Genomic DNA, 9600 nt, shown 5'->3' on the forward strand with positions numbered 1-9600 from the left:
GTGCTGCTCTGGGACACAGAAGTGGAGTTGGAGCTGCCTGTGGCACTCGGGGATGGAGTTTCCCTGAGCGGCTTTGGGGCAGAGGAATCCAGACTTAGGGAAGTACAGTAATGCTATTATTTTATGCCTTCTTGCAGATTGGAAAGAGGAAAAAAAGTGTGTTTTGGCAGCTGAGGAGAGGTCAGGAATGGCAGAAATTCATTAAGGTCTTTAGAGAAGTGAAAGCTTCGTTAATGCAAATCGGGAGGAGGTCGGTTTAGCCAGCTGGACACTGATAAGGGCGCTGTGCCCTGATAAGGGCTCCTGGCTTGTGCACGTGGAGAAGAAACACCCGGAAAAGCAGAGATCTGAAAGTAACGTTGGATTTATTTCTACAAAGACCGGCATGGAAGGGATGTGTGACAGAAAATCTCCAGATTCAGAGACTCTCTCGTGGCTTCGGGTGGTTTGTGCTGCTTGGCCCAAACTGTGGTTCGGGGCCAGGGCTCAGCTCAGCTGCTTCGGTGGCTTTCCAGAGGGAACAGTTTCTGCAGGCTGAGCAGGAGCCCTGCTGGTGGGCAGGGCACTGGCAGCAGATCCTGCTGCAGGACTTCTCTGAGTGTTCCTGGTTGGAAAAAGCCCTCTACAAGAGCCCGTTACCACAAAGGACAATTCTGTGCTGCGTTCCAGACTCCTGGGGGGTCCTGGCCCGGGCTGCCAGGGCTCAGCACAGGGATGCCCCGGGTGTGGGAGGGCACCAAGCAGCCGGGCTCCCAGCCAGACCCGTCCTGCCGGGCCCAGCATCCGGCGCGGCTCCAGGACTACGTTCTCCTGACGTTTTCCAGGCGGTAGCTGCTGCGGGCGAGGGACTCCAGGAGCTCCGGGGCGAGGCTGCGGAGCAGGAGCATGCTGCCCACGGCCGGGGCCGGGTAGTGCAGCTCCCGGCGGCGCAGGGCTCCGGCCCGGATGATCTCCAGGGCACACTCCTCCTTGGGCGACGGCGTGTCCGGGATGACGTGCGAGACGGCGCGCACGGCGCTCTCTGCAAGGGCACAGGGACGTGTCGGGGGGACACAGCTCACCAGGGGGTCAGGGCATCCTCAAACCCACAAACTCCAGGGAGCAGACCTGCTTAACAAGGCTTAGAACGGTGAACATAACAATTATAAGGTGATTTTCCCTTTGCTTTCCACCTCCTGAGAGGCCACGGGACCTCCCCTGAGTCCACTGTGGCGGTGGCAGGGTCAGAGGCCTCAGGGCACACTTTTTGAAGGGCTGGGGTCCTGTTTCCACAGCTGCACAGACTCTGCAGGAGGAGGCTCCAGCAGCAGAGGCAGAGCAGGCTGGCACCAGGGGCTGGTGGGCTCAGCTGGGCTGTGCCTGGCGTGGGCTGAGCCGTGGGGTCCCGGGGGGGCTGAGCTCACCTGTGTTGATGTAGCCCAGGATGCAGAGTGTGATGGAAACGTTGACCTTGTCTATGATGAGTTCCTGCCTCAAGGAGCTGAAAAATCCATCTAAGGCGAACTTGGTTGCAGAATAAGGAGCAGTAAAAGGGCCGGCAATTTTACCTGAGCAGAGACACAGTGCTGGGCTTCAGGGGCTGGGCAGGCACCAGCTGCACAACCCTCCCTCCTCTTGCCCTGCCAGTGCTGGGATTTAGGGTGTTGGAATAAGCTGTCATGGATGCCTGAGAGAAATAAACACGCAGGAATGTTCAAAATGTAATGTATGGCACAAAGGGCCTTCCAGAGCAGCTGATGCTGCTCTTGTGTCCCTGCAGGGATGTATTGCAAATGTGTGTTTGGATGTGGCCGTGCCTGTGAAATCACCTGCACTGCAGCATGTGAAGGTGATCGGAGGGTGCCAGGAGACTGACAGGACAAAAGATACATTTCCCAGAGGATTTGAGCTGTGCACCAAAGAGCTGAATCAGGTGCTGACCCTGAGCCCCAGCTCTGCTTGCGGACCTTCCTCTGCCTTTGGAAGCGGAGCCTCAGCAGGGATCCGTGGCAGGCAGAGGAAGGGCTGTGTTAGGAGCTCACCCGCTATGGACGAAACCACCACGATGCTGCCCTCGCTCTCCTTCAGCAGGGGCAGGGCAGCCGTGGCCAAGGCCACGTAGCTGACGAAGTTGGTCTCCATGAGCTTTCGGACGTGCCCCACGTCCCCGCTGAAGAAGGTGAAGCCGCTCTGGCCGATGTGGTTCAGGATCAGCATGTCCAGGCCACCTGGGGGCAGAGCGGGTTTGCCTCCAAACCTGCACTCCCGAGGCTGGGCCGCGCTGGGGGCGAGGGGCAGCTCCGCAGCACCTACCCCAGGTGTTCTCCGCCTCCCTGAGCACCTCCTCGGGCAGGCTGGGGCTGTCCATGGAGCCGCTGATGTAGCGGGCGGAGGCAGCGCCGAGCTCCAGGCACCGCTCCACAACCTGGGGACAGAACGGGCGTGGATGGACTCCCCTGTGTGGAACCCCGGTCCCAGCTGCTCCTGTCCTGGGCCAGGAAGGGCCGGTGCTGGGGAAGCCCTGGGGTGGGTCTGCAGGGACCAGGAGCGCCCGTGTGCCCGGGCTGGGGTGGGTATCCCCATCCGGCCCAGCGCGCCCTGCTCGCCGTTTACTTTCTGCAGCCTGGCCTCTGTCCGTGCCGTGAGCAGCAGGTGGGCCTCCATCCGGGCCAGGTGGTAAGCCATCTGCTCCCCGATGCCGCTGCTGGCTCCCGTCACGATCACCCGCTTCCCGCGGAGCATCTCTGCAGAGGAGGCGCAGGGCTCAGGGCTCGCCGTCCCTCTGCGGGTACCGCGGCTCTTGCCCATCCCTGCGGCTCCTCTCTGTCCCCGCGGCTCCTCTCTGTCCCTGCGGCTCCTCTCTGTCCCTGCGTCTCCTCTCTGTCCCTGCCGGCCTCCTCAGACCCCGCTGGAGTCCGAGCCCTGATCCCAGTGCACGTGTGAAGCTTCAGCTCTGCACCCGCCTGGCCGAGGAGCAGTGGGAGCTGGCCAACAAAAAGATGAAATGTTTGAAGTGGGAAAAGCGCTTGTTTCCCGAATCAGTCATTTCCAGAGGTCAGACGCTGTGGCGGCAGAGCCGGTGCAGCTCCCCGAGTTTCCCCGTGCTCTGACCCGGGCTGGGGCGGTCTGACCTGCCCTCCCTGCCGCTCTGGCTCTGCCAGCGCTTCCAGCCGCGGTGCGCGGCACACGCCGCCCCTCTGGCGGTGCTGCCGCAGCTCTTCCTTCTCCCGCACTCACCTTCACTGAAGTTCCCGGGTGCTGAGTAAAAATAAAGGGCCAGCGCTGCTCCCAGCAAAGGGATGAGAACCTTCAGGAGCAATCCCATCCCTCTGCAGAGGTACAGGCAGGACCGGAGGAGCCCCACGGGGAGGTGAAGCTGGCTGGAGCTTGCAAATGGGGCTGGGAAGTTTGGAGCTGGTTCTTATCTCACACAAGTTGGTATCTGTTGGACCTTTTCTTTGCCCTGCCGGTGATTTAGCAAACATTAACCTAATGAAGCGTGTGGCTTTGGACTTTAGGCTGTCCCTTTGCACCCTTGGCCTGCCAGGAGACTCAGGCAGCTTTTTGAGAGAGCTGAAGGGAACGCACTGAGCAGAGCAGTGGTGCACGGTTTGGTGGCAGTCTGGGGGCTGGGACAGCAGTGTCCCCTCCGAGCAGACATCCATGGGACGAGTGGACATCCCTCTCTCCCCACTCCACATCTAAACCGGGAGCAACCCTTCCCTTCCTCGCTGGCTGCCACAAGGATTTAGTGAGCAGCACTCTGTTGTGCAGGTTCACAGCCAGACCTGGAGAGATCGGGCTGTTCTATTTTCCAGCCCCTGCTGCTGATTCTGGTTTATCCTCTGGGATAACACTGGCAGTTTACTGGGTGGCTCTTACCCCTAAAAAATATCACTGTTGGGGAATCCATGGGTGGCCAAAGGCAGTAGAAGAGCCAAGTGAATGGATAGGAAAGATCCTCAGCTTTCCCAGGGTTGTGATTCTGCTCTGTGTCTGCTGGGCAGGTGGCAAATGGGTTTGAGGGTGATTTCCTGGAAGTTTAAAGGGCAGAACCCACTCTGTGTGTGCTGGTTTGTGTGGGTGATCTTGGGGTAAGGAGCAATTAGGAAGGAATTGTTCCCTGTGAGGGTGGGCAGGCCCTGGCACAGGTGCCCAGAGCACCTGCAGCTGCTCCTGCATCCCTGGCAGTGCCCAGTGGAGCTGTGCCCACGAACAGCTGAGAAAGGCGATAAAACCCCGCCAGCACACGCAGAGCTGTCCGGTTCATACACTTTATTTAATAATTATCTCAACAATTAGTGTCCCGCGGCCGGGCGGGGCGAGCAGGGCACGGAGCCGCCGCTGCGGGCCCCGCTCTGTCCCTGCGGGTGCCGCCAGCGCATCACGAACCGGGCGGCGGCGGCGGCGGCCAGGAACGGGGATGGCCGGGGACCTTCCCGGCGGCCGGGGACCCTCCGGGGACCCTTCGGGGACCCTGCGGGGACCCTGCGGGGACCGCGGCTCAGTGCTGCGGGCGGGGGCCGCCGGGGGTCGCGGGCAGGCGGTAGCGGCTCCGCACCAGGTAGTCGAGGAGCTCGGCGGCGCAGTCCCGCAGCAGCAGCGGCAGCCGCGTGGAGCTGTAGCGGTAGTAGAGCTCCCTCCGGCGCAGCGCTGCGCCCTTGAGGATCTCCAGCGCGCACTCGTCCCGCGGCGCCGGCCGCTCCAGCAGCACCTCCGCGGCAGCGCGCACTGCGCGCTCTGCGGGCCCGCGCTGGGGTCAGCGGGACCCGGGGGATGCGGGGACCCCGGGGGATGGGGGTCAGCGGGATCCCGGGGGATGCGGGGACCCCGGGGGATGGGGGTCAGCGGGATCCCGGGGGATGGGGGTCAGCGGGACCCCGGGGGATGCAGGGATCCCGGGGGATGGGGGTCAGCGGGACCCCGGGGGATGGGGGTCAGCGGGACCCCGGGGGATGCAGGGAGTGCGGGACCCCGGGGGATGCAGGGACCCCGGGGGATGAGGGGAGAGCGGGGACCCCCGAGAGATGGGGGTCAGGGGGACCCCGGGGGATGCAGGGACCCCGGGGGATGAGGGGAGAGCGGGGACCCCCGAGAGATGGGGGTCAACGGGACCCCGGGGGATGCGGGGACCCTGGGGGATGGGGGTCAGCGGGACCCCGGGGGATGGGGGTCAGCGGGACCCGGGGGATGCAGGGACCCCGGGGGATGGGGGTCAGGGGGACCCCGGGGGATGGGGGTCAGCGGGACCCCGGGGGATGGGGGTCAGGGGGACCCCGGGGGATGGGGGTCAGCGGGACCCCGGGGGATGGGGGTCAGCGGGACCCCGGGGGATGGGGGTCAGGGGGACCCCGGGGGATGGGGGTCAGGGGGACCCCGGGGGATGAGGGGAAAGCGGGGACCCCCGAGAGATGGGGGTCAGCGGGGACCCCGGGGGATGGGGGTCAGGGGGACCCCGGGGGATGGGGGTCAGGGGGACCCCGGGGGATGCAGGGACCCCGGGGGATGGGGGTCAGCGGGACCCCGGGGGATGCAGGGACCCCGGGGGGGGATGGGGGTCAGTGGGACCCGAAGGTCTGTTGGGCTGTGCCAGCCTGGAAGCAGTGCCCAGGTTTACGTGGCACGGGCAGTAAATGGCTTTGGGGGCTGTTTGTTTTGGGGGCAGACAGGTGGGATCCCCCCAGAGGCTGCAGCAGGGGTGAAAGGTTGAGGTGGGGCAGGACAGAGCCGGGATGGGGGTGCTCAGCCTGAGCAGGGCTGGAACAGCTCTGCTCTTACCCGTGTCGATGAAGCCGAGGATGCAGAGCGTGATGGAAACGTTGATGCTCTGAATGGCGAACTCCTGCCTCAGGGAGCTGAAAAATCCATCCAGGGCAAACTTAGTCGCAGAGTAGGGGACGGTAAAGGGGAACCCGACTTTACCTGGACACAGGGTGAAGTTCTGTGTTAGCACACGAGGCTGCTCTGCCTGAGCTGCTCTTTTGCCCTTCCTCAGAGACAGGATTTTACCACTGAGGTGTCATCCTGGCACCTGAACAGCAGCCTTACAAACATTCTTGCTGTCTGCCAGCTCTTAAGGCCAAAGCTGTGGCTCACATCTCTACTCAGGGCAGGGGCAACCCACAGGAGCCACAAAAATCCTCCAAGAGGAGAGACAGAGCAAAGGTGAAACTCCTGTCCCTGGTCTGAGCTGCTCACCAGGACACTGACCACCACAGCAGCTGAGGGGTTCAACTGAAGCACTGGTCAAAAACCAAAATGGGGCCATTGCATTGAGCAGAAAACAAATTCCAGCAAGACAATGCCAACCCCATCTGGGTTTGGGTGTTGGGGCTGGTTTTGGTGGGGTTTTATTGCTAAGCAGTTATGGCTCCCAGAGGATGCCTGGTGTCTCTGTCAACCAGCCCAGGTGCCTTTTGAGTGAGACCCGTGTCACCAGCCTGGTGACACTGCCCACTCACCTGCCATGGATGAAACCACCACGATGCTGCCCTCGCTCTCCTTCAGCATGGGCAGGGCTGACGTGGTCATGGCCACGTAGCTGAGGAAGTTGATTTCCAGGAGCTTTCGGACGTGCTCCACGTCCCCATCAAAAAAGCCAAAGTAGGATGCACCGACGTGGTTAAGGATCAGCATGTCAAGGCCTCCTGCAAGCAGAAAAATGGGCATCAGTGCTGGGGGAGAGGGCCGCACCCAGCACAACAACATTTTCTGGGAGCAGAATAAGTGCAATCCAAGGAAATCTGGTTTCTGGGTCAGAGCTATGGCCTGTTATCTCCGGAGCAGGGATACAGCCTGGATGGTGGCTGCCAGTAAATATTTTGTTGTGATCCATTTTTTAGTCCAAAACACAAATGCCATGTCCCGAGGGAGATCACCCTGAGCTCTCTGTGGGCCGGGGAGGAGAGGGAGCGGGGCTGGTGCATTTCTGTGCCGTGACCCATGGCCACAGTGGCCACGGCTGCCGGACCCCGGCGCTGGGCTGATGAAATCCAGGCCTGTGACACTGCAACAGGATGCCAGGAGGCCACAGAGCTGAAATCGAGAGTGCAGTTCAGTTTGAGAGGCAGCAGCGCAGGAGAGGAGCAGAATTAGGGCAGAATTTTTCCCATCTCGCCCCATCTCCCCGCTTTATTTTGCGTGTGGTGAAAGGCACGGCGGGGCCGGGAGGCTGGCGTGGTGCAGAGCAGGTTCAGACGTACCCAGCGAGGCCTGGGCCTCCCTCACCACGTGCTGGGCGAAGGCCGTGTCCTCCATGGTGCCGCTGACGAAGCGCGCCGAGGCTGCCCCCAGCTCCAGGCAGCGCTGCACCACCTGCAGACAGCGGGGCTCAGCAGCCCTGTCCTTCCCTGGGAACCCCATCCCTGCCCTGGGATCCCATCCCTGCCCTGGGAACCCCATCCCTGCTCCAGAGCCCCCATCCCTGCCCTGGGAACCCCATCCCTGCCCTGGGAACCCCATCCCTGTCCCGGATCCCCATCCCTGTCCCAGATCCCCATCCCTGCCCCAGATCCCCATCCCTGCCCCAGATCCCCATCCCTGCCCCAGATCCCCATCCCTGCCCCGGATCCCCATCCCTGCTCTGGGATCCCCATCCCTGTCCTGGATCCCCATCCCCGTCCCGGATCCCCATCCCCGTCCCGGATCCCCATCCCTGCTCTGGGATCCCCATCCCTGTCCCGGATCCCCATCCCTGTCCCAGATCCCCATCCCTGTCCCGGATCCCCATCCCTGTCCCAGATCCCCATCCCTGTCCCGGATCCCCATCCCTGTCCCAGATCCCCATCCCTGTCCCGGATCCCCATCCCTGTCCCGGATCCCCATCCCTGTCCCGGATCCCCATCCCTGCCCCGGATCCCCATCCCTGCTCTGGGATCCCCATCCCTGTCCCGGATCCCCATCCCTGACCCGGATCCCCATCCCTGCTCTGGGATTCCCATCCCTGTCCCGGATCCCCATCCCTGTCCCGGATCCCCATCCCTGTCCCGGATCCCCATCCCCGTCCCGGATCCCCATCCCTGCCCCGGATCCCCATCCCGGATCCCCATCCCCGTCCCGGATCCCCATCCCTGTCCTGGGCAGCCCTGCAGGACCTCGAGCGAGCTCTCACTCACGTTCCTCAGCCTGGCCCCTGTCCGTGCCGTGAGCAGGACGTGGGCGCCCATCCTGGCCAGGTGGTAAGCCATCTGCTCCCCGATGCCCGTGCTGGCTCCGGTCACGATCACCCGCTTGCCCCGCAGCATTTCTGGGGGGGAGGCAGGGCCAAGTGGCTTCCCCAGCGCTGCAGCAAAGCCCTGCGCCTAAAGCAGCACGATGGCTGCGAGCCCCTCCGGGCAGGCGTTGGCTGGAAGGTGAAGGAGCCCAAAGCAGCCACACCAGCAGGGCTCTCCCGTCTCCTGGAAAAGCTGCTGCATCCCCCCGGCACTGCAGTGACACAGGGACAGCTCTGGGCTCCCCCAGCAGCTTTCTCCACAAGCCAGGGCACAACTTATCAACTCTGTAATAAAGGCAATCCACTGAGTGCGTGCTCCAAACTTGGAACGCTTACGAGCCCTGTTTATAAAACTTTTCCTGCACATGGGGAAATGGAGCACTCGGTGCTCTCTCCCTCTCACCCCCTGCCTCACCTGCTCCCTCAGGAGGTTTTCTGCCTTGTTCAGTTTGGTTTTAAATCTTTGTCAAAGCAATTCCCAGTATCTGCCACCACACAAAGGCTCGGCCGTGGCGTGCTCCGAGCTCTGCCCGGTCTCTACGCAAAACACCCAAATGTGGCTTTTTGTCGTTTTTTCCTAAAGTCAGACTCGCTTTGGATACTTACCCGGTTTGAAAGTGTCCCTCGCAGAATAAAACCAGAAGGCCAAAACCAATCCCAGAGAGGGAATGAGAATCTTTTGCAAGCGACCCATCCCACTGTGGAGTCAGGAAATGCAGCACGGGAGAGAAGGAAGGAACAAAAAACCCTCTGCAGAGCTGCTGCTGAGGGAAGCAGCAGTGTGACCCTTTAAAAACTTGTTAGCAGAGGAGCTGCGGCTTCCAGAGCCCTGGAAAATCCCGGGTGGGTGGATGGATGAGCCAAGCAAAGCCTTTGGTTCGCTCCCTGCTGCTCGGCCTGGCCAGCGGGGCTGTTTGGGTTCTGCCCGGCTCTTTTCATATTTCCTGTCCTACATTAAAATGCAGAATTTTGTACAACACCCTGGAAGAGGTGTGTCTTTGCTGAGCAGCGTCAAGTTTCACTTGGAGAACATCAGAGGGAGCCCAGTGCAGGTGGCTGAACGTTGTCCTTTACTCCTGCAGCCCCGGGCAGGGATGTGCCCGGCTCGGGCAGGGACACCCCAGCTGCTCCCGTGCTCCCCAAAGCTGCTCCTGCCCCTGGGCTGCTGGCAGCAGGGACCCAGCAGCACATGGCACCCCAAACAGCCCCAGGAACCCTCTGCTGAGGCAGGGCTGAGTTTTTAATCTCTTTTTTTTTGTCTGTGAGCAGGGGCTGAGCTGGATCCATCTGTGGGGTGCAGCCACCTCAGCCCCAAGGGGCACAGGGAGCTTTGCAGGGAAACACTGGATGTGTTTTCTGCAGATAAATCAGTGGCCTTGCTGCCGTGGCTCCTCCTTGGGGCTTTGCAA

General features: G+C 62.0%; 2 protein-coding genes across 2 annotated transcripts; both read right to left on the reverse strand.

The window, feature by feature from the left end:
- Positions 1–346: 346 nt before the first annotated feature.
- Positions 347–3806, reverse strand: LOC110475385 (11-beta-hydroxysteroid dehydrogenase 1). The gene is made up of 6 exons (XM_021539481.3): positions 3217–3806; positions 2593–2723; positions 2293–2404; positions 2022–2207; positions 1404–1547; positions 347–1021 (listed from the first exon to the last, which is right to left on the reverse strand). The coding sequence occupies exons 1-6, from the start codon at positions 3302–3304 to the stop codon at positions 801–803; spliced, it is 882 nt and encodes a 293-aa protein (XP_021395156.1). The 5' UTR covers positions 3305–3806; the 3' UTR covers positions 347–800.
- A 433-nt stretch (positions 3807–4239) lies between these two features.
- On the reverse strand, positions 4240–9258 carry LOC110475377 (11-beta-hydroxysteroid dehydrogenase 1). Its single transcript, XM_085561075.1, has 6 exons — positions 8798–9258; positions 8094–8224; positions 7182–7293; positions 6441–6626; positions 5758–5901; positions 4240–4719 (listed from the first exon to the last, which is right to left on the reverse strand). Exons 1-6 carry the CDS (start codon positions 8883–8885, stop codon positions 4484–4486), a joined length of 897 nt encoding a protein of 298 aa, XP_085417201.1. The 5' UTR covers positions 8886–9258; the 3' UTR covers positions 4240–4483.
- Between the last annotated feature and the right edge of the window lie 342 nt (positions 9259–9600).

Source organism: Lonchura striata, chromosome 26 (genome assembly GCF_050655825.1).
Source record: "Lonchura striata isolate lonStrDom1 chromosome 26, ASM5065582v1, whole genome shotgun sequence".
NCBI lineage: Eukaryota > Metazoa > Chordata > Aves > Passeriformes > Estrildidae > Lonchura > Lonchura striata.

What these genes read in the sequence shown, in the direction of transcription:
- LOC110475385 (XM_021539481.3), bottom strand. Translation starts at nt 3,304, where the DNA reads ATGGGATTGCTCCTGAAGGTTCTCATCCCTTTGCTGGGAGCAGCGCTG. An exon ending in CAGAGGCCAGGCTGCAGAAA is followed by an intron (nt 2,405 to 2,592) that starts GTAAACGGCGAG and finishes TTCTGTCCCCAG; the next exon opens with GTTGTGGAGCGGTGCCTGGA. An exon ending in CCTGGGCTACATCAACACAG is followed by an intron (nt 1,022 to 1,403) that starts GTGAGCTCAGCC and finishes GTGCCCTTGCAG; the next exon opens with AGAGCGCCGTGCGCGCCGTC.
- LOC110475377 (XM_085561075.1), bottom strand. Translation starts at nt 8,885, where the DNA reads ATGGGTCGCTTGCAAAAGATTCTCATTCCCTCTCTGGGATTGGTTTTG. An exon ending in GGAGGCCCAGGCCTCGCTGG is followed by an intron (nt 6,627 to 7,181) that starts GTACGTCTGAAC and finishes TTCTGCTTGCAG; the next exon opens with GAGGCCTTGACATGCTGATC. An exon ending in CCTCGGCTTCATCGACACGG is followed by an intron (nt 4,720 to 5,757) that starts GTAAGAGCAGAG and finishes GCGGGCCCGCAG; the next exon opens with AGCGCGCAGTGCGCGCTGCC.